General features: G+C 38.9%; 3 protein-coding genes across 6 annotated transcripts in view; 1 reads left to right on the top strand and 2 right to left on the bottom strand.

The window, feature by feature from the left end:
- Nucleotides 1–13,280, top strand: part of adcy6a (adenylate cyclase 6a) — a 61,961-nt gene extending 48,681 nt beyond the window's left edge. For both annotated transcript variants that reach the window (XM_066670215.1, XM_066670216.1), the window contains exons 12-24: nt 29–176; nt 1,544–1,641; nt 1,736–1,823; nt 3,413–3,529; nt 3,765–3,923; nt 4,188–4,363; nt 5,753–5,773; nt 5,856–5,885; nt 5,996–6,128; nt 6,690–6,953; nt 8,001–8,205; nt 8,334–8,458; nt 9,720–13,280. In XM_066670215.1, coding sequence (XP_066526312.1) covers nt 29–176; nt 1,544–1,641; nt 1,736–1,823; nt 3,413–3,529; nt 3,765–3,923; nt 4,188–4,363; nt 5,753–5,773; nt 5,856–5,885; nt 5,996–6,128; nt 6,690–6,953; nt 8,001–8,205; nt 8,334–8,458; nt 9,720–9,848 — 1,693 coding nt within the window. In that variant the 3' untranslated portion in view covers nt 9,849–13,280. The remainder of the gene's footprint in view (nt 1–28; nt 177–1,543; nt 1,642–1,735; nt 1,824–3,412; nt 3,530–3,764; nt 3,924–4,187; nt 4,364–5,752; nt 5,774–5,855; nt 5,886–5,995; nt 6,129–6,689; nt 6,954–8,000; nt 8,206–8,333; nt 8,459–9,719) is intronic.
- A 16-nt stretch (nt 13,281–13,296) lies between these two features.
- On the bottom strand, nt 13,297–17,786 carry LOC136696094 (sperm microtubule inner protein 11-like). 3 transcript variants are annotated; one of them, XM_066670218.1, is made up of 4 exons: nt 17,598–17,786; nt 15,862–16,032; nt 14,494–14,629; nt 13,297–13,962 (listed from the first exon to the last, which is right to left on the bottom strand). In XM_066670218.1, the coding sequence occupies exons 1-4, from the start codon at nt 17,686–17,688 to the stop codon at nt 13,914–13,916; spliced, it is 447 nt and encodes a 148-aa protein (XP_066526315.1). In that variant the 5' UTR covers nt 17,689–17,786; the 3' UTR covers nt 13,297–13,913. The 3 variants fall into 3 exon arrangements, with proteins under 3 accessions (XP_066526315.1, XP_066526316.1, XP_066526314.1); XM_066670219.1 differs by having other exon boundaries at nt 13,298–13,962; nt 14,516–14,629; nt 15,862–16,035; XM_066670217.1 differs by having other exon boundaries at nt 13,309–13,962; nt 15,862–16,035.
- Nucleotides 17,787–18,845: 1,059 nt separating this feature from the next.
- Nucleotides 18,846–21,469, bottom strand: LOC136696099 (uncharacterized). Its single transcript, XM_066670233.1, has 8 exons — nt 21,136–21,469; nt 20,020–20,075; nt 19,820–19,894; nt 19,632–19,709; nt 19,430–19,531; nt 19,265–19,312; nt 19,092–19,172; nt 18,846–18,992 (listed from the first exon to the last, which is right to left on the bottom strand). Exons 1-8 carry the CDS (start codon nt 21,455–21,457, stop codon nt 18,846–18,848), a joined length of 909 nt encoding a protein of 302 aa, XP_066526330.1. The 5' UTR covers nt 21,458–21,469.
- Between the last annotated feature and the right edge of the window lie 2,366 nt (nt 21,470–23,835).

The following is a 23,835-nucleotide window of genomic DNA, read 5'->3' on the forward strand; positions in this document are numbered from 1 at the left end:
TTTCTTTGTTTCTCTGTTTCTCTCTCAGCCGTGGTGCACAGGAAGCCATGAACCCAGAGGATGAGGTGGACGAATTTTTGGGCAGAGCAATTGATGCTCGGAGCATTGATCAGCTGCGTAAAGACCATGTGAAAAAATTTCTTCTCACCTTCCAGACCTCCAGCCTCGAGAAAAAGGTTAATCTGAACTCACTTTCTCTCTAATCCTACATTCACATCTGTAGCAACACGACAAAGAGGCTGGTACACAATGAGAGCTGGTGATTTCCAGCCACAGAAGGTGATGCAAAGTTGGCAGAGTCAGCAACATGATAAAGTTTAACTTGCAAATGAAATTTAAAATGTAAATTAGGAGTGTGGCGATAACCAGCGACAAGTGGTACTGGCTTTACTCTGCCAATATTAAACATTGCCCCTTATTTCCTAGATATTTGTTCCTACTACAGGTGGTAGAGAAGCTTCCACGTCCTACTGTCCTGTAGGATGTCTATGTACAGATCTATTAAATGTAATGTGAAAAAAACTAAAAACAAAAACGGAATAGCAACTGTTTTTTTCTGTTAATAAATTCCTGTAATCACTAATAACACAGTTGTCCTGCAACAACTTTGATGCCCTACACACAGATGGAATTTATAGACAATAGTTTTCCCTCCAGGATTTTTTTCTACAAGAACACATCTGATTTGTGTCTTAAATCAGTACAGAAAGTGTTTATTTGATGTCAGAGAAACCATGGCAACAGGAAGTAGAGTCAAGCTTAGAAACTTTCACAGACAATGAGCGACCACTGACTTGGAATACAAGTGGAAGACAAGATTTTAGCATTTTTCACTCTTTTGTCATATTTTGCCAATATATGTTTGCAGTTTACATTTCTACCAGGTGATTTTCAAAGAGCTTCTTAGTATATTGCTCTAGATAGCATGTGTCTGTCTAACAGCTTTACAAACACATTCCTCCACATGTTGAGAATTTGGTGGTGTTAATGTCATGTTCTATGTGAAGCTCTGGAAATGCTTCTCTGCATCCTGACGCTAGTATGTTTTAGGCACCTATTTGGAAGCCTATAAACTATTTGAAACATTACGAAAATGCACAAAAAATGTGCAGGATTTCTATCTGTGGAGTTTGAACAGCTGTATATTTTAGTGAATGGTAATCAATTTCGCCATAGACCCAGGAATCACCTCTTTAAAAATGAATTATCTGGAATTACATTAACCTGACAATGTGACTGGTTACAGTCACTGGAATAAAAAAAAATTATTTTTGTTTGTTTACTTAAATCTAGGCTTATCACAAATTTTAAAATCACCAGAGAAATAGCTTATTTTGACCTCTATAGAGTCAAGTGTAATTTACAACTTTAGTGTAAAGGATGAACAGGGTCTGTGTTCACATGACTGGTCTGAATTATTTACCAAATTATGATGTTTATGAACTCAAAAATAGTGCAAATATGCAAATACTGCAAATATAGTGAGAAAAGTTTAACCAGTTATCTCCCTCTCACAATTGTGGTTTGTCCCTTCCCTATTTAGTATGCGAAGAAGGTGGACGATCGTTTTGGAGGTTATGTAGCCTGCACGCTTCTAGTCTTCTGTTTCATCTCCTTTATTCAGATTGTCATTTTCCCTCAGTAAGTGATCAGCAGACTTACATACAAACACACACACACACACTCACACAGAGTATATAAAATACAACATTTTTTCTGTTTTCTTTTTCTTTAGTACCCCAGTTATGTTGGGAATTTACATCAGTATCTTTATCATCCTTGCCAACATCCTTTTCATCTGTGCCATTTACTCTTGTGTGAAGGTAAGACACAATATTTCTTTCGTTTGGCTCTAATTCTCTCTCTTAGACACACATGCAAACACACACACAAAACACATTGGCTCACGTTCTCTTACTTTCAGTCAGGTAACACAGAGTCTTTAATATAAATGAACTACCTGGCCAAAAGTATTCACACATTTTAATATCATATACCTGTAAGTGCATATGATAATTCTACAGTTATAAACTACAGTCTGTCTGTTGATCTGCATTCTTTATTAGGCCCATTGCACTCTATATTTCAGTGGTCAGTACTGCCGATATAGGTGTTAAACACCCCAGTTACAAAATTTGAGCCACTATGTAAAATGTAAATAAAAGCAGAATGCAGTGATGTGCAAATCATTTAAATGTTATATTTAGATCAAATACTGTACAAAGACAGTATGACAAAAGTTAAAACTCAGAAATTTAAGTGTTTGTTTTGCTGCAACACTATTTTGTAAAGTTGGGACAAGGGCACGTTTACAACCATTTCAACACCTTTTCTTTTAACAACACTCTGTAAACCTAGGTTGAATACATACGTCTGTGTACATCTGTTAGGACTAGTTGATAAAATGTCTAAAGTCTGTGCAACAGGTAAGTGTGGCTAAAAATAAACCACCAACTAAATTTAAAAAATAAATATTATTTCTCCACTATGATTTTTTTTCATTGTAGATGTGTCATAATAAAATTTAATCTTAAAACACCAGGAAAAGTCAAAACATTAACATATACAATGCAAACAAGAATCTATCATTTCTTAATTCTTTTCTTACTTTGACAGAAGATTTCCAGTGTTTTCACTGATCAACTTGATTGTATTTTGTAGGTAAAAACACATTAAGAATTTGATGCAACAAAGTGCAAAAAACTGGGACAGAGTCACATCTACAGTTCTCTGATCCAAAGCCCCTATTTGGCCTTGGATGACACTGTCGATTCTGGGTGAGCCTGGCTGCCTCAGCTTAGCTGCAGGTCCAAATTATATTGAGTCAGATGTCAGGTGTGCTGTCTGGGCCAACTGAATATTTGGCCAGCGTCTGTCCCACACAACAATTTACATAACCTAAGTCAAGCCTGTCTCATGACATTTGGCCATCATTTGGACAACACAACACTTTCCAGTGCGGAAGCTGAGCTGTAAGTGAGACAGATCTTGCCAGTGAGTGTCTGCTATCTGGATACCTTTTATATTCATCTGCGCACAGTGTAATGCTTCAGAACGGTGTGACATGAATATTCTATTAACATTCCACTCTTATTTTGCCCCTGTCCCAACTTTTTTGGAGTGTGTTGCAGGCATCAAATTAAACGTTTTTATATATTAAAAAAACACAATCATATAGGTCAGTGTAGATATAAGAAACCTTATCTTTGTAAATATATCTGTAAAATAAAGCTTCAAGACAATGAAATGTTTTTATAGCATTTTACAAAATGTTCCATCTTTTCTGGAAATGAGATCTGTAAATGTGATATTAGTATAAAAAAATAATAAAAATAAAAACGTCTTGTTAATAGAGTAAGATGTTACAGCTCACACTTTGTCGAGTGCTACCCCTGTGCTCTTTTTACACCAGCTCTTCCCTGCTGCCATGCAAACTGTGTCCAAGAAGATTGTTCAGTCTCGCACCAACAGCACCCTGGTGGGCGTCTTCAGCATCATCCTTGTCTTCATCTCTGCCTTCATCAATATGGTATGCAACTGGACCTTCCAGTGCAGTCAAGAGCACAGCCCACAATATGCAGCCTTACTTTCATGAAATATCATCTCATTCTCAAAAGGCTTTACACAGGAGGCATATGTGAAGCTGATGTCTGTGATGTTAATTAGATGAATGAGAATCAGTAATGTGCAGTTGTAAATAGATATTAAATGTTTGGGATTTTAGTGTGAACCCAGTGTGTCTATGTGTGATTGTGTGTATGCAGTTTGCTTGTGATAGGGAGAAGCTTGTAGACTGCGTTGCTAGACAGCTGAATTCCTCAGTAGACAAGGTGACTCCCTGTATTATCTACAACCTCTCTCGCTCTGCTGAGGATGGCTTGGACATCTGCCCCAGTGATGCACCATCCTGCCCCTTTCCCGAGGTGTTCATTTATAGTCTTTATTATAGTCTTTTTTTCATGTAAACCAAAGCAAAACACTAACACCATTTGAAATTGTTATGATCTTTATATTTATTGCTTTAAAATATATTAATAATCTGATAATGCTGTAAACTGTTAATGAAGAAAACTAGGAAAATGTACAGGATTGCATGACTTTAGCACAGTTTCCAATAGACATGGTGATGTCCTCATCAGTTTGTTACTATTTCTGATTGCTCCTCTGTTTCACTCTTTCTTTTTCAGTATTTCAGCTACAGTGTGCTGCTGACCCTGCTGGCCTGCTCAGTGTTCTTGCAGATCAGCAGTATAGGGAAGCTGGCTCTCATGCTGCTCATCCAGCTCACATACCTGCTGCTTGTGGAGTGGCCAGAGGTGGTGCTGTTTGACAACGCTGACCTCTTTGTCACCTCCAATGCCCTGTGAGTACCACTCCCAGCCACCAGGAGGCATAGTGGAGCATTGTGGAGGCCTTCTCGGCCTGGATTTTTGTGCAGATGTTTGTAACAGTGTAGCTTGTAAATTTTACAGTGTTAATAAAATGATTCTGACTTATCATTTTTGGGCAGCTGTGGCCTAAAGGTTAATGAACTAATAACTAATCACTATTGTGTGTATGTGTTTGTGTTTGTACTTGTAAGTGTGTTCACTGTCACATATGGGTTAAATGCAGAGGTCAAATTTTTTTGCACTGATATACAATGACAAAAAAGCAGGAATTTTGGATTAAGTAGAACATCCCCTGCAGATACCTTCATTCAAAATACTCATTTGATAGATGATTTTATAACAGATTTCACCTGAAAATTACTGACCACAGTAATTATAATCATACACAAGAAAAGATGTAAAATATGCTATGTGAATCCATTAGAACTTCACATAGGGCCCACCACGCTCTCTTCCTACCTGCAACCATCAAATTCCTGTTGAATCCTACACCTCAACACTAAAGTTGCTGTGCCCGTTTATGATCTGATCAGCAACCGGCTATCCTTAACAACTACGGTTACTCATTGAGCCCAGCCCACGAGTGCCCAAACCACCCAGTGTATCACTAGCTCTTTACAAGGGTCATCAGGCAGGCACCTCCTCTCGTTGGTGTTTTGCTGAATTAAGCCCACAACACCTCCAGAAGGCTCAACAGTGAAGTCTGGTGTCCAAGACCCATCCCGTCCAAGCCAGCTTTACAGTCCTTCCTTACCCTTTACCCTCAACAACCATAAATCCACACTGGCCTCCCTGGTGACTAAGGGTGTACCTAGCCCCACTGGCACCGTTAATGCTGCTCAGTGCCACCAGTTCCATATGAACTTTACATACTGCATCACCAACAACCACATTAGCACCTCTACAGTGCATTTCCCCAAGTAATCTGTGCTCTTCTTATCCACAAACACTGACTAGACATTTCAGCTGTTTCTGATAACTCCTTCACAGCTGCCCATAGTTTACGGCCCCTGATGCCGAACTGGCTACAAATCCTTTAACATCTATCTCCACCGGTCTTACATGTGCTTGCCTCCTGTTAACTCTATGAAATAAACTATCAGTTTACTTTCAAAGTAGAGCGCCATGTCTGGCCTCAGTGAAGTTAACACAATGCACTCTGGGACCTGCAGCTTTTTTCCAACATCCACCAGCAATTTCCAATCTCGTGCTTCACCCCATCTACCGATATTTATAGCCTGCACACTTTCTCGAAAACATTCCCCCTCACACACATATTATATTTTGAAATTAAATTAAATTAAATTAAATTAAATTAAATTAAATTAATTAAATGTATTTTCCTTTCAATTCCTTTTCAGAATTTTCAATGAAACTGAAGGGTGAGTTTGTTTTTCTGTTGTCTATTTATTACTCATTAATCTGCCTTTGACTAAAAGAATTCTAATAGATTTTTTTGTATAGGTTGAATATCAATGAAACCACCAATCAGTGGTAAGTTTGATTATAATTCATTTCACTCCCTGTAAATATGCTATAGATTTTCAATTTCGAATACTGATACTGAGTGGTCTGTTTTTTTTTTTTGTTTGTTTTTTTTGTAGTCCTTACAGTGTGACCAAAGTGTCTCTAAAGGTCATGACACCAGTGATCCTCACCGTCTTTGTGCTGGCACTGTATCTTCATGCCCAGCAGGTGGAGTCAACTGCTCGACTTGACTTCCTTTGGAAGCTACAGGTAATGTACTCTTATCACATAATTCTGAGTAGTTTTGACAAATTTTCAAACATGTGGATCAAGTTTTGGGTTCTGGAGCATTTTTAAGACCAGTTTTCAGTGTGGATGATAAAGTGATTAACAAGACAAAAAGAAAATCTGAAGATTAAGTAGAAAACTACTACAAAACTACTGTAAACACTACTACAACCAAACTGACCCTAACCTGCATGTCTCTGTTATTGTCATGTGTCTGAAACAGAAGTCTTGATGTCTCACAAGTCAGTGTCTTAGAAAGCAGAATTTTTAAATTAAGGTGTTTGTAAATGAGACTTTAAAAGCAGGAATACTTTAACACATTCCAAGACAGAAGTACACGTACAGTGCTTGCCATAATAATCACAAAAAAGATATTGGAGCAGAAAGTAGGTAGCATTTATACAGGCATTCATTTCAGACACAACTTAGTAGACAGCATTCTGGTCATTTAATACTTAGCCTTTGTCTAACAGTCAGTACTCTTTAGTATTGTGGCCCATTTCAACCCTTTTGAATCATTAATTTGGAATTGTCCTATCCTAGGCAACAGAAGAGAAGGAGGAGATGGAGGAGCTGCAGGCGTATAACCGCCGTCTCCTCCACAACATCCTGCCCAAAGATGTGGCAGCCCACTTCCTGGCCCGAGAGCGCAGGAATGACGAGCTCTACTACCAGTCATGTGAGTGTGTGGCCGTCATGTTTGCCTCCATCAGCAACTTCTCTGAGTTTTATGTGGAGCTTGAAGCCAACAATGAAGGAGTGGAGTGCCTGCGGCTGCTCAACGAAATCATCGCTGACTTTGATGAGGTAAGAAATGAAAGTTAGGTGTGAAATTCCTGCACTTTGAGAATTGAGCACTGTGGAATTGCCTCTGAGATTGAGGTCCTTAGGTGTCCTCTGTATTTTGAAAGTTTTATTATTAACATTTTGAATCTTTACTATACAAAGCACTTCACATGTCTGTTCTACATTCTAGCTGCCATCACTATTCCAGTTTTAGACATAATACAGGTATATGGTGAGTGTCTCACATTTAAATCAGCATTGCCTTACATTTATGTGTATTTAAATTAATGTTCATTAAAATGAATACATAGCTGTTGAGTCCTACGTTGGATACGTTGAAAGCTGTGCGATCTAAAGAGAATATTCACATGTAATCAAAAATCACTTTTTATAAAATTCAAAATGTGTTTCCTCACCATTTGTTAGCTCTCTAGTCTGTCTGTGCGCTGGAAACTGGTCTAATGTGTGTACAGAGCCCAAGTGTCATACATGCTAGGCTTCGTCACTCTCTCTTTATGAGAAAGGCAGAGAAATGGCCAATAAACATTTGACAAATACAGACAAGTTAAATGTCAGTCTATATATATATATATATATATATATATAAATAAACAACAGTTGTTTTTCATTTCAAACACACCATTCCACCTTAAAAGAAGCAGAGCTTCTGAATGTACACAAACCAGAGACAACTGCAGTTCTTTACAATTGCAGACGTTGTCTTTAAAGGTCCAAAAAGAAACCAGTTAAAGTTTGTACTAGAAAGAAAGCAGATACATATCGCATGCATTTTTCAGCTTTATATCCATGCCTGTGCAGTAAAGTTCTTTTATGTATATTTATGATGTATGTTAGATATCAATAAATGAACATGACTTGAATTTCTGAAAAGAAATCGGTGAAGCTGAGATGTACCATTATACACTACAGCATATTGCATAATGTGAACATGAATATTAAATGCTATATTTGTACTGAAATGTCCTTTCAATGTGTCCAATCTCTCCTTTACATCTTGTGCTCTGGAAATCTTCACAAATAAAACACTTCTATTACTGTTTTTTTTAGATCATCAGTGAAGAGAAATACAGACAGCTGGAGAAGATTAAGACCATAGGCAGCACTTACATGGCAGCCTCAGGTCTCAATGATTCCACCTACGATAAAGAGGGCCGCACACATATCACGGCGCTGGCGGACTATGCCATGAGGCTCCGTGAGCAGATGAAGTACATCAATGAGCACTCCTTCAACAACTTCCAGATGAAGATTGGTAAAGGAGAATATTTATTTTACTTTTGACCATAAGTTCAAGACCATGGTGAACTACTAAACCTCTTCCTGGTATTCCAGTATATAAGCATCTAAGACATTATCGTTCATTCTCACCTTTCTCCACAGGACTCAATATTGGACCAGTGGTAGCTGGAGTCATAGGAGCCAGGAAACCTCAGTATGACATCTGGGGAAACACAGTAAATGTGGCCAGTCGTATGGACAGCACGGGGGTACCAGATCGTATTCAGGTGCAGTATAAGGACATATATAACCTTCATTTGTACCCCAGGTTCAGAATTGCTAGGTTTATAAGATATAGTTAAAAGCTGGCCTTGTCTGTTTGACCTGTTTCTGAACAGGTGGTAACCCACCCACACATCCCCGTGAGCCTTCTGGCTTTCTCAAGTGTACCATGTAAATAATCAGACATTGCTGGCATAAAATAACAAACAATTTAAATAAGTTCATTCATTATCTGTAAGCGCTTATCCAGTTCAGGGTCACGGTGGGTCCAGAGCCTACCTGGAATCATTGGGTGCAAGGTGTGAATACACCCTGAAGGGGGCGCTAGTCCTTCACAGGGCAACACAGACACACATTCACTCACACCTACGGACACTTTTGAGTCGCCAATCCACCTACCAATGTGTTTTTGGACTGTGGGAGGAAACCGGAGCACCCGGAGGAAACCCACGCGGACACGGGGAGAACACACCAACTCCTCACAGACAGTCACCCGGAGCGGGAATCGAATCCACAACCTCAAGGTCCCTGGAGCTGTGTGACTGCGACACTACCTGCTGCACCACCGTGCCACCGCTTTAAATAAATTCCAAAATTTTATTATGAAAAATGCAGCTACAAAATCAATGTGGCCAGAAATAAAACTGCAACGGGGCCTGATTAATTTCAGGTCCACAGCATTTACAACCAGGGGTGTAGGAAAAAATGGGTGACCAGTTTAGTTTGTTGATAGTGGGGTGGAATTTACATTTGCTTTGTCTATTGGGCGCACTCCCAGTCCCTTTGGCTCCCTTGCACAACAGCTCAGAGATGAAAGAACAGTGGCTGAACGGTGGGCATGGGCCCTATTTAGACCTGTTCAGAGTGGTTGAAAAACGCTCTCTATGGCTCTGAACCTGTTGGACCTGTTGCCACGTCCAAATCAGAGAATCAGAGAATATTACAAAAACAAAGTAAGAATGTTTTGAAGATAAAGTGAGAATATTTAGCGAAAAATAGTCTGAATATACTGACCTTATCTCTCAGCTGTCAGATGGATGCAGAGAGTTCTGTGTGTGTGTGTGTTTTTAATGCATTTGAACATAATACGTTGCAATGTTATATAACAAACATTGAATTATGGATTTAAATATACTCATCAATATTCAAGTGTGTAAGCAGGTGGGCTTCAAAATGGACCTATGGATAGTTTGAGTATCAGCTAATAAGCTAAAGTTGTTAAAATAATAATATAAAATTATATATCCATCATGACCCTGTGTGCAGGTGACCACAGACCTTCACCAGGTGTTGGCAAGCAAAGGATACCAGCTGGAGTGCCGTGGTGTCATAAAAGTCAAAGGAAAGGGGGAGATGACCACATACTTCCTGAATGATGGACCGCCCAGCAGTTAGCAGTGCATCAGCATTCCTCTGAGTCCTACACTTCTACAGACGGGTCGTAGAGGAAAGTTGTGCAAGACAAACTGAAGTCAATTAAGTAGCCATGTCATCACTTGAAGGGAAAAAGTTATATACGTACAAAAAAAAAAAAGATTAAAAAGAAAAAATAAACTCCAGACTAGGGAGTGTTCATGCAGCAGTCATGCGTTTGGCTGTACATTCTGAAGGAAGATTGTTTCTGTTTATAAGCCTCTTTCTCAGGCTACTTGAAAGATGCAAAGTCTGTTTATTTAACAAAGGCCTTTTGTTGCCGAAGAAAAACGCTGTACATAAGGCTTTTTTTTTGGTTTGTTTATTTTGTTTTCCTGCCATTTTATTTCAGGAGAATATAGAAGCAGGTACTTATGTTTTTCATTTGGTTATTTATTTTAATCTCCATGTTTTGTGCAAAAAGTCCTTTACGAGAAACAGTGTGAAACATGCACACACATCTATACCGTACATAAACGTGTACGCCTGTAGATTTGTGTGTGTACTAATTACAGTATGTATATAAATATTGAAGAGAAATATCGACCAAAGACCAAAGTATTTAATAGAAAAGGTTCTCAAGAAAACAAAGTTTTGAATATTGTCTAATGCTCATGAGGCCTCTCCCCTTTTTCTTTCTCCTGTTTTAAAAACGAAGCCCATGATAATAATATAAAATACACAAAGGTCAATTGCCAGCTGTTGAACCTGGCCGATGCGTCTAGTAGTTGTTGATCTTGGGGTTTTTTTTTGTTTTGTTTTGTTTTTTTTGCTTCTCGTCAAGGTGAAGGATTGAGAGGAGTCCAGCGGAGGTCTAATTTTAATATCAACTCCAGCTGAAGTGGAACTTGGGCAGTGTCTCATTCCGTACGGAACGCAAACACGGGCCGACATGTCCGTCCGAGAGACTGCAGTTGTGTGTCCTCCGGCCCTCTCTTCTTTTTCAAAGAAGTATTTTTTGGTACAAAACATAATAAAAAGGAAAAAGGTGTGTTTTTTGCGTTGTGTTAGGCTTTATTGGAGGCATTTTGGGGGAAAGCCACGGCATTGGATACCACGGTACCAGTTTACTGAGTTCCAGTCCACTACAGAGAGAGACTTACTGTGTATTCTTTCTTTTTTTCTTAGAGAGAGAAAGAGAAATATATCTATAAATTATGACTGAATACTGTGCTTTGTAATCTCGAAGGGGCATAACTCTTTTCACTGTGAGGTTTCTATGATATGCTTTTCTTGCCAAACCTAACTGCTCTGAAGCATGTCTGATTGTGGTATCTTCTCGACAGATTCTTTTTGTTTGTTTCTCTGAAGTTTTAATGTTGGGTATTTTGTATCACCTCTGTATTCATCGTTTTTATTATTCCTATTATGGTCGTTATTAATATGCATTTGATTATGATTCCATTCCAACTTTGGGGAAGGAATAAGGCACGGACAAGCCGCCTGGGACATCCTTTGAACGTGTTGGTACTAAGGGGGTGTCAGCTGCAGTTCAAATGATGTAGGGTCAGCTGAACAGTATTCGCTGCAGTGCCCATTCATTCCGCAAATGCCCTTTGAAAAGAGTAATGCTAAGACAAAGAGATGTGTGTCACGCAAGAATGAGTCTGGTGTTCCTTCACGCTGGATCTGTGGTAGAACAGAAGCTTGTATCTCTGAAATGGTAACTTTACAAAAGAAGGAAGAGATGTTCTTAACTTTTGATGTTATTGTGAGATTTCATGCAAAGCTTATTCTTTGTTTTAGTTCATTCACTAGGAAGTGTTCACTATATTAAGGGCAGCTGGTGTTTTTAAATCGTTTTAAAATTAAAGAAATACACTATATGGCCAAAAGTTTGTGGACACCTGCTTATGCTGTGAATGGTATAGGAATAGGTTGTTTGTCCCCTTTAGTCCCCTCCAGTCCCTGGAAATGTTTCACACTAGATGTCATTTAGTCATGAGCGCATTAGAGCAGTCAGGTAATGATGTTGAACGATAAGTTTTCTATCACGGACACCATTCAAACTCATCCCCAACTTATTGGATGGTGATCTATCACTCCCCAGGTCCTCTAGCTGACACTTGGCATTGCACATGTGCACTTACTGTATTTCATGCTTTTCTATGACAGTTATACAAACAGTGCATGCACAATTGACATGTATAAGTGATGTCTACAGACTTTTGGACCTACAGTGTAAACAGATAGGGTTTGATATGACAGAGAACATATGTAGATAGGCCCTTGTGATAGGCTCCATGCTTTTTTGCAGGCCAGCAGGCAGCTCCGCCCTCGGTCCAATCTGAGAGACGTGGAAAACCCTCCACTGCATGTGTGCAGTACGCAGTAGAGTGCATTTGCCTTAACTGAACAAAACTCAAGCGTGTATTAACAGTGCCTCTCTGTCTCATGTGGTCCTCATTATTAAAACACCTGAGGCGCCTGAGCAGTCCACCAACTTCCTCACAAAAAAATGCCATCCCCGTCATTCTCAGACCACTCTTTCAGAGTATTAACTTGCATGAAAACAGCCCAAGCCGTGTCTTTCTCCTGCTGAATATTCCTTAATTGCTTAAACAAATGGCCATGGTAGTAGCACTGGTTCATTGCATATGTCAGTTGATCATGTTTGTAAGCAAAAGCAGTTGCATTTTTTTGTTATTTTAATTATTTTTGTTATTTGGTCCCTCCAGCTTCTGTAATGAAGGATGCAGGATGAACACAGGTTTAAAGGGAGAGGGGGGGGGGGGTTGGGGGGGTGCAACGTGTCGGATCAGTTGTGGGCAGGTAAAGTGTATTTTGGAGAAGTATTTTATACTACTGACTCTCACACTGGGGCCTGTGTGCCTGGATCAGGCCGGATGACTCCTGATCACTCCTTTTATTTCTGTTCACTTTATTTTCCCTTTAACTGAAGGACTAGAGAAGGGACTAGCTTTTCAACATGCAATGGAAAGACTTTGATGAATATAGAAATAACTATTCCCCTCCTGCAAAATAAAGAATAATGTCTGTTTTGGTTGTTTTTTTTTATTGTCGCACGGCTGGTCTCTTCTGGATTTTACACAATGGCTAATATATCCAGTTTATCCATCATTCATTCATATCATTCACAAGAAAAATCTAAAAAGAACAGTCCATACATCAGTCAGGAAGAAAAGCTTTGTTCCTTCAGATCTCTGGTCATATTTCTCTCTTCTAACAACATCACCAGTGTTCGCGAAGCTGTTCAATAAGCATCCAGTATTTTTGATCATATTAATCCTTAGGTTAATGCTGTCTCGTGTAATAGTTTGGCCATCTTTGGTCAAATAAATTGTTTTGTAGATTTTGTAATCGAAAATATCTTATTTTAATGAACATTTGCATTTTATTTGTTGAATTTGATGCATGTAGATTTTGTCTTATGCTTAACATTTGGCCAGAGAACACTGCATGACTTTATGTTTATTTGATGGAGTACTTTGTAAGTTCAAAATTTCAAACCCAGGTTAGATTAGAGCTGAGAGTATCTAAGAACACTCGGATTCTACTGTAAATATTTTAGAGCCTTCATTGAGTGCTACATTCACACATCGTTCCTGTAGTGAAAACCATCTCCTTCCATCTTCCAATGACATGCTATCCATATACTGAAACAGCTTCATTAATGAAACAAGAAAGCTTTGTATGCAGATGCTATAGAATGTAAATGGATCTCTCTCTCTCTCTCTCTCTCTCTGCCACATTTGACTACGACGACCCCCATTACAGTAGGTCACAGCACTTATGACCTACAACTACAATGAGGATAACTGATTTGCATATTATATGCCATATATCAATCAGATTTCTTATGGACTAATTGGAGACACATTTGACTGAAAGAAATGTATGTTTTTAAAATGTTTTCAGGACATAATCCACATATTAGTTTCATGAAGTGCCCCAGTGAAAATGGTGTCGCTGGATTTGACAGCAGCGTCAGTAAGTTTGAAGTATCATTAAGAACAAGTCACTTTATTAACAACTTAAAAGACCAGGTAAATACAACACTGTACGTGACCATTTTGGCAAAGAAGCTCAAAATAAGCTGAACTCCCGATCAGTCATGGACATCTCCTTCACAAACCTGAAACAACAAGAAGACACGCTGGGTACAAATAGCTACAACAAACTTGTACGTATCTATGACTTGAGTTATGTACAGTAAGTATGAATGTATTCACGTCGCAGAGCAACAACTATCATTTAATAAGGACGTGAGAAAAGCACTCAGTTCTTAGATGCAGTTCTCTGTGAGAATCTTCATCAATTTATGTGTTGAAATAACAACTCGTCCAGACGACGTCATCCAGACACAAGAAAGAGTTTACAAAACTATTGTTCCTCAGTGTCATATAATTTCATATAAAATCATCACAAAAGTTCTTTAAATCAGTTCATATTATGCATTTGTCTATAGCCTGCATTACGATTAAAAATGTTATAATAACAATGAAAAGTATAAATGCTATTGAGCTCAGAAATGGAGAATCACTGAGATCCAGGTGTGAGCTACTGAATATTTGGAAAACATTTATTATTTAATAAAGAAATACATAAAGGAATGTAAAAAATGTTCATAGGATTTTGTGCAAGCATGAGGTTTATTGTTTCATACTTAGTCATTTCGCTGTTCTTACGAGGGAAGCGATGCACTATAGTCCAAGAATCCTGAGTCTTAGTTTCACCGATGGGGAGCCACCAACCGTACCGCTGATTGTCCGTTAAAGGCACACAGTACAGCTGGTGAGGAGCTAGAAAAACAGAAACCACCTTAAATCCCCTGTATGTACAGTAGAGGTATCTCTGGTCATTTTATATTTGTTGAATTTGATGCATGTAGATTTTGTCTCAAAATTTGGCCAGAGTTGCTCAGAACTTTAAATAAACCTAAGCCCTGGTGAAATGTAGCTCTGTTGACTGTTGAAGTGAAACAGAGTACTACTCTGTACTACTCAATGAACATTAATTTCATTCATTCATTCACTATCTGTAACCGCTTATCCAGTTCAGGGTGGGTCCAGAGCCTACCTGGAATCATTGGGCACAAGGCAGGAATACACCCTGGAGGGGGTGCCAGTCCTTCACAGGGCAACACACACACACTTACACCTATGGACACTTTTGAGTCACCAATCCACCTACCAACGTGTGTTTTTGGACTGTGGGAGGAAACCGGAGCACCCGGAGGAAACCCACGCGGACACAGGGAGAACACACCAACTCCTCACAGACAGTCACCCGGAGCAGGAATCGAACCCACAACCTCCAGGTCCCTGGAGCTGTGTGACTGTGACACTACCTGCTGCACCACCGTGCCGCCCTGAATGTTAATTTGCATACAGTAATATATTGGGGGGAAAAAAAATAAAAAAATGTCTCTACAAAACTTTCCCAATACATTAACCCCCTCCAAGAAAACTTGTGCACTACAATCAGCAGCAAATATCAGGACTGTTCACATAGAGGACACTTTAGCTTATTTCCACAAAAAAGCATACATTTTGACCAGGAGTATTCAAACTCCACTATACACACTCCTACATTCCTCACCCTAGGGGCTACACATCAATAATCCATCCATCCATTATCTGTAAGCGCTTATCCAATTTAGGGTCACGGGGGGTCCAGAGCCTACCTGGAATCATTGGGCGCAAGGCGGGAATACACCCAGTCCTTCACAGGGCAACACAGACACATTCACTCACACACTCACACCTACGGACACTTTCGAGTCGCCAATCCACCTGCAACGTGTGTTTTTTTTGGACTGTGGGAGGAAACCGGAGCACCCGTAGAAAACCCACGCGGATACAGGGAGAACACACCAACTCCTCACAGACAGTCACCCGGAGCGGGAATTGAACCCACAACCTCCAGGCCCCTGGAGCTGTGTGACTGCGACACTATCTGCTGCGCCACCGTGCCACCCACATCAATAATCCACATTATGTAATGTAAGTGTTCTCCAAATCTGTTTACATACACCTTGGTACTTGTGCTCGTCTAATCATCTCCTTGTATCTCTTGTGACTGCCGTGGTGTACGTCTGCACTGAAGGGAACAGGCTGACTGTAGACGCTGCATATATCTGTACACACCAGTCGTCTCGAAGAACTGATTCGAGGCAGTTCAGGCAGCTTGTCCCACCTTGAGTCTTCTGGGAAATAAAATCGGATGCACAAACAAAAGTTATACTACTTTAAAGGTATAATGACTCAGAAAGAAGGAGGCGTTACCAACTGAGGTCCAGCTACACATTAAACTTCCGTCTAGAACTTCAGATAATCCAGCATCATAAGTGGAGTTCATTAATATGTACCATAACATAACACCTTAGTCTTATTCTTGATATTTCATTCATTCATTAATTATCTGTAATTGTTTATCCAGTTCAGGTTCGCAATGTGTCCTAGCCGGAATGACTGGGAGCAAGGGAACACACTCTGGAGGAGGACCACAGTAGAGAGTAGAATTTATTTTCTATACATCACACTGCAGTGTACACACCACTTATAACAACTGAATTCAGACACTTTAAGATAAGGCATCCACAAGAGTCTCTATGTTCATTGCTAAGTATTTGTGATAGAAAAACTATCATCCAGCTTCAGCACCCGACATCAATAATGTCGCTGAAAGCCATCAGATCCTCAAAAAAATATAATATAAAAAGTCTTCCTAGAAAAGTAAAATCTGTTACTTGTTGGAGAACTAACTTTCAACAAATACCCTACGTTTTAGAATAAATATGAACCGAAATCCCTTTGGACACACAGTGCATCTTCAAGCAGAACTACTTTTGGTTTCAAACAGTGAGGTAAAAGCTAAAACCATATACACCTTTAATGAGCGAAAACAAATCTTCTCAAATACTGAACTCCATACAGACCTGGGAACAGTGCAGAAGAACTCAGGTGCAGAAAAGCTACAGAAATAGCTGTAACACCATGAGAAATGAATATAAAAAAGGAACATTTTGAGAACATTACAGCATAACACTGATTGTGAAGTTGGGACCAAAAACACAAACACTTCTTTCTTTAATTTCTTATTCTCCACACACACTGTATTCAAACTTTTCTCTCAAGCATCAGAAGGCCTTGTGTGGCTACCACTCGTTTAGGGCATTTCTAAATTATGCTTTAATCATGTTATACATTAACTAAACCAATTGGTTTTAGATCCAATGTTTTAAAGACAGTTGAAAGTAAGTGTTTAACCTTGTTGACATGCCTGTGTGGTGTGGTGTGGTTTATAGTCCTGGAAAATGTTTCCTGGGTGAAATAAGCACTCAGTGCCATGTCTGAGCTTTTACAGTTTGAAGCTACAGCGCTCCAATATCAGCAGCAAACGGGTGAATTCAGACAGGTTTCGGTTTCTTATGTCATAAACCTAAGGAACCAATCCTGTCGACTTGCCTGGTGGGCTTTCTAGCTGCCGACGAGGAAAAGAAAAGTGGGTGGAGATAGAGGAAGGGACTATTTGCATAGATTCTCTCGTACTGAATGAAGGCGAAGGTGCAGAGTTTATTTTATTTTATTTTTTATATAAATAAGTTCTAAATATTCTAAATACAAAGTCGACCTGACTCGCTGTATAATAGTGTTTATTTAACACTGGAGAATTTGCTGTGTAGTTTACCCCTGCTCCAGAGTTAGCTCTACCGTTAGCAGGACTGGTGTTGGCTGAAGTGAACCCCAGAACGGAGAGCTCCGTTACCTCGAGTCTCTGACCCTCTCCGCGACGACGGCAGCAGTCTGTCAGCGAACGGACTTTGGTAGCCGAGATTAGTGATCCCGAAGAAAGCCATGTTTAAAAACCGGACTAGAAACCAGCTCAAAGCCGACCGGCCCTATCCGCACTGCCCGCGCTACACTACTGTGTCACCATAGTTACACACCCCGCCTCCCACACGTCACACAGTAACTATCCTAACAACCGTTTATCACTAGCGGAGACAAGGGCTGAAATTTAAAAACGATTTTTGTTTTAGATCCATGTTCTGTCAGTGTTCAATTTCCTTCATTGAATATCTGATCATATGTCTGCTTTAAAAAGCAAGCTTTAAAAAAAAATTACCTTTAAAAAATGAAATGGCTAGTTTCTATTATTATAATTATTATTATTATTTAATCCTTCTCTGGTCACTGTTTAGTCCCTCATCGCTAGTCATCATAACGACATTCAGTTATTTCCAAAAATAAATAAATAGATACATAAAAATAATAAGTTTTGTCTACTGTAAAAAAAATGTTAGTTTTGCTAAGTCTGATTCCCTTTTTATGACTTTTGTGTTCTTTAGAATACACAATACTTCATACAGCCAAGACACTTGTTCCACAATTTTATACAATACTGTTTAAAATACAGATACTATGCAAATGTTATTTTAAAAACATTTTTAAAGTTACATGATTTAAAATAAATAAGCACTTAAAATAAATGCTGTAAGCATTTGCAAAGTTTAAAATAAACAATTTGATATTTTTCAATAATTGGGTAGATTGAATAGTAGTATGTATGTATATAGTAGTATGTATGTATATAGTAGTATGTATGTTGGATAAGTGATTAAAATATATTTTACAGTATGTAAAATCTGAAATTAAATAATAATAATAATAATACTAATAAATAATGTGGGGTATTCTACAGTAATCATTGATTTTTACAGTGGCATTAGTGTAATAAACATTTACAGCAACAGTGACTATAAAAATAAACCATGGTTGTGGTCCTGTAAATATGACTTTCAGTAACATACTGGCAAAGTGTTTCAGGTAAGTTACTGTGAAAAACCCTGGAAATGTCTAACAATTCGAGGATTAAAAGAGATACAGATGTAAAGAGCTCCATCCTGATGATGAATTCTCCCAAAACTCACACGTACATAGTGTTAACAAGAAGGATTTCTGAAAAATTACAATATTTAATAAAACAGAAAATTCTAAAGTGTCCTGCAGCTGATTAAAATCCTGGAGGGGGGCCCCTTGGTCTGGAAAACATTGATAGAGCAGGGGTCTCCAGAGTCTGGGCATCATTGGACTCATGAGCCCGGAAACGGCCATCTTCATCAATGGAAACGCCCTTGAATGTGATGGACACGTTGGTTTGCTGCTTAGGAGAAAAAGTAGAAAAAGTATGATATCGTACCATATTCATAAAGTTCCCATAGTTATAAACTCTAATAAAAACATATATGAAGGAACTGACCAGTAATGTGTTCTGCACTGAAGAGTCAGAGGATTCGGAGCGCAGATAGATCTTTGCCTCACTAATACATGTGCCAGTGCGCTGAAAAGACAGAATACACGGTGATGGAAAAAGTCAAAATGGGACAATCTTTTGGCAGAATCATTATCATCTAAGAGAGACTGTGCCTTTACCTTGATGCAGGCCACAGCACGGACATGGGCGAAATACCGGGGAGGGAGCTAGTAAAAATAAAAATAAAAATAAACTAAATATATAAATACATTTTTAAATATCACATGAGTTCAGAGCATCTATTCACACTGAAACATGAGCCTAATTCAGTGACTGAGACTTACCTCCAGTGCATCAACAAGATAGAACTTGTTACTGAGCACCCACCAGTGCTCAGTCTCCAGGCCTCTGTAAATGGCCTGATGCTCAAGTTTCACCTCCACCAGCTGTGAGACATGAAGAACAGCATCAGCTCTAATACTGCCTTTGAAAACACTCAGACAATAAAGTGTGTTTATGAAGAAGTCGGTGTACAACTGAAAGTACCTTTCTGTAATCAGAGCACCATCTGGAGTAAGTGAAGGCAAAGATCCTGTTGGCTCGGTCCAGATCCTGGCAGCGCTGCTGTACGTTTGAATAAAAGGAAATGTTTAGGGAAGGCAGTTATATTAGTCAGGGCTTAAGAAGGAAAAAAGTGTATTTTATTACTACAGAACATAACAACCATATCTTACCTTAATTCTTGCCAGGGGTCCAGAAATACCCGGCAGACTAAATGGCAGCGTCTGACAGTTCTGCATAGACACCTCCTGTAGTGAGATATAGAAATATGGCTAATATTAATAATATCTGTGTTTTCTTGAAAAATTTAAACCCATTACCCTCATGGTTTTAGGCCATTTCAAGGTAAGAAAGACTAAATAACAAAGACTACCTTTGGGATGGAAACACAAACAGGTGCAGAGATATTCAGCTCCTGATACTCCGACCCTGAAAAGAATGCATGAAAGGCAACTGTGAGCTGAGGTTATACTATTGTGATAACCTACACACACACACACACACTGGTAAAGAGAGAGAGAGAAAACAAACAATAACCCACACCCACAGTTAATTTTAATAAATGAATGCAGAAGATAATTTTGAAGCAATTAATGTATGTTTTATTCATAAATAAAAGTATTATATTATGAATAAAAGTATTATTCATAAATCGTATAAACATCAAATCCATGAAAACTAATTTTGAAACATTAATTTGTGTGTGTGTGTGTGTGTGTGTATAATACGACACTTAGGTTTTATGTGAAGCACTTGACAAAGTTTAAACAGAAAGCACAATACAGAATATGATGATAAATATGATAAATAAAAAATAAGATTTGATAAAACCCTCCTCAAAAAATTGCCCAAATGCTCTCATCAGACCTGTCCGTACGATATAGGCGTGGTCAAACGTGTCTGACGCTGCCACTGGCGAACAAAATTTTGTTTGTTACCATGGCAACACAGACACGATGAGACCGAAAAGTTGTGTTTTTTAGCTTTTCTCTTTGAAATACGATGGTGATTTCCTTTATCTTTAGGATTTACGCTGGTTTTGATCTCTGCGGTCGTGTTACCAGCCCATGAGTACAGTCCAGTAGAGTAGAGACGGTTACTCTAGCACACACACAAGCCCGTGTCCACTCATGTTTGTTTGGCTATACTTATAAGGCATTTCCGTATATATAAATTATTACCGTAACTAATACTCTACACATACCTCTAACCATAATTATAAACTCATGAATATGAAGCAGACATTAAATAGACTTTGAGAATAAGAAATTAAGAAATAATTAGTACATTACATTGGAAGCCATGAGAAGCCAGATTAAATACATTTAAAAGAAAATAATGAATAAAATTTTGATTTACAGAAGAAGTCTGACTGGTGTTTCGTGACCACACCATCGTTAGAAGTGGACCTCAGGAAACCATTAAAAAGTGGGACACTGTCCCTTCAAGACTTCCGCCGTTTCGTGGCTCCTTCAGTAACTGAACTTACCGTCGAGGGCGTGAGGGCGAATCACAGCGCGGGTCTCCCGCTGATGACCCACGATTCGCCGATACCCGGAGAAGAGAAGGTACGACGTTGCCGCCGCGGCTGAAAGGCCTGCAGCGCAGAGCACCACTGGCCGCAAGTGGCGCCCGAGGACAGTTATATTTAGATCCATTTGAGAGGAGGTTTTAATCCGGCTGTTCGGATGAGAGTGAGAGTACCAGAGAACACAGTTCGCTCGGTGAAGTGTCGGTAAACGACTGATGGACTTCAGGCCTTCAGCCTCTTTAACGTTCCATAGAATGCCCCGTGTCCTGGAGACGGCCATTCATTTCAAAACATCTGCACAGCACGGCGACTTTTGAACAGGAGAGCTAGTGGATGTATAATAATACTTGTACAGTTAAACACACATTGCAGGACACCAAAGCTCAGTCATTTAAGTTGACATTAAAAACCAATCAGCAGGCTATAGATAGAAAAATTCTAATAAATTTCAGCTCTAATGTGCTCAGAAAATGCATTATATTAGGGTCATTCCTACAATTCGGTGCCTTTTGCGTCCCCAGTACTGATCACTATTATGTAAAAATGTAAACAATATAATTTCTGTACATCCCATTGAAATAATTAGCACTTTCCAAAAGTTGAACTTAATGCAGTCTACCCCAAAAAATAATTTTGTACATTTTACACTGTTCTAAACTACATATATTTATTTCCTCAATGAGTTTTAACTCAAAAAGTTTTATTTTATCAAGGATTATAAATGTTTTTCACATATCCCTCAAGTTTCTGTCCATCCTGTTATGTCTACTGTCTCTTTTGCACACTAACATAATTTCCTGGAGTTCACAACATATCTTTTGAAGGGAAAATAACTGTGGAAGATGAGTGGCTAACTCCTCATGGTAATGTCTGATTTCCCTCATTTTATCAAATCAGTTTGACATGGACAACCACAACATGTCCACTCTGTTAGGATAAATATGAGAAAAAGCAGTGAGATTTATTCATTTCAAAATAATCATATTAAAAAGCATACCACTTTTTTTCTAATTTCACTTTTTTTGCTAGCTTGACCAAAATTAATTTAAAACAGTTTAACATGTCCCATTCATAATAAAACATGAAAAAACATCCATTATCTGTAACCGCTTATCCAATTCAGGGTCGCGGTGGGTCCAGAGCCTACCTGGAATCATTGGGCGCAAGGCGGGAATACACCCTGGAGAGGGTGTCAGTCCTTCACAGGGCAACACAGACACACACACATTCACACCTACGGACACTTTTGAGTCACCAATCCACCGTGTATTTTTGGACTGTGGGAGGAAACCGGAGCACTCGGAGAAAACCCACGCGGACACAGGGAGAACACACCAGCTCCTCATAGACAGTCACCTGGAGCGGGAATCGAACCCACACCCTCCAAAACACCTGTTTTGAGACACCATCTATTTTCATACTCTATCAATTTTGGGACATCCCCCACATTTTGTTTTCATTTTCCATTTGTTTTGGTACACCTCCCTTTTGATGCCCATTTTCAGACTCCGCCTATCTTTTGACAACCCCCGTTATTATACTCCATCAGTTTTTTTATACCTGCTTTTCTGCACTACCGATTTTGGCATTTTTAAGCACCAACTGTTTTAAGGCTCAACATATTTTTGGATTCATCCCCATTGGGACCCTTATCCCCTGTTTTCAAACTACAGCCAAATTTTCTTCACCCACTTTTTTGTCAACATTGAGTGTGAAAATGTGGTACTAAAATGGCGGTGTACCAAAATAAGCGAATGATACTATTGATACCATGTAATGTACAAATATGTACAGAGTATAAAAGCAGGTGTTGTCAGAAGATGGGTATCAAAACAGGTGTGCGCGTCTGGCATCTCAAAATATGTGGGAAACATCAAGTTGTATCAAAGGTGGGGGTGTACCAAAATGGGTGGAGCTTAAAACCAGGTGGGACATGAAATGGTGTATGATGAAAAATTATGTTAAATTCACACACACACACACACACACACAGAGAGAGAGAGAGAGAGTGAAATATTAGAATGTAATAGTCTTCATAGATATTTTTCTGCTTCTGCCATCAACAGGTGCTTAAATTTTAAATGAAAATGAAGCTTCCATTTCTTAATATTTTACACATCATTTTAAATTTAGAAAAACATATTAAATAAGTAATTAATTACTATTTAAAATATTGTTTATATATATATATATATATCCACCCAGTTGCATAAAACCATTCCTCAGTGTTTAACTCTGTGCTTAACACTGCAAGTATGTCTCGCTGCAGCCTGTAGGAAGGCGGAGTTGGACATCCAACTCCTCCCACATCCAACTCCGCCCATATCCAGCCACGCCTTCTAATACTGACGTGTTCAAGAAGCACTGTGTGGCACTTGAACGCAGACATGTTTAGCGACACTGAGAATCACATTAAATACGCATACGGTCTTTTATTCATTATTATACTGTTCAGGTGCTTTTATGTTTTTCCGCTGAGTGTATCTGTTAAAAAGATTACCTGATTTATACCTGATTTGATTTAACTTTTGTCATTGTTGTCAATGTTTGGCAGACTATTATTATGAATGGTAGGGTGAACGGAGGATATCGTTCAGGTTAATTTAGTTATTCATAATGGTTATTCTCAGCCACAACGAGTGGTAATGTTATGCCAAC

This window comes from Hoplias malabaricus, chromosome 5, assembly GCF_029633855.1.
Source record: "Hoplias malabaricus isolate fHopMal1 chromosome 5, fHopMal1.hap1, whole genome shotgun sequence".
Classification (NCBI taxonomy): Eukaryota; Metazoa; Chordata; class Actinopteri; order Characiformes; family Erythrinidae; genus Hoplias; species Hoplias malabaricus.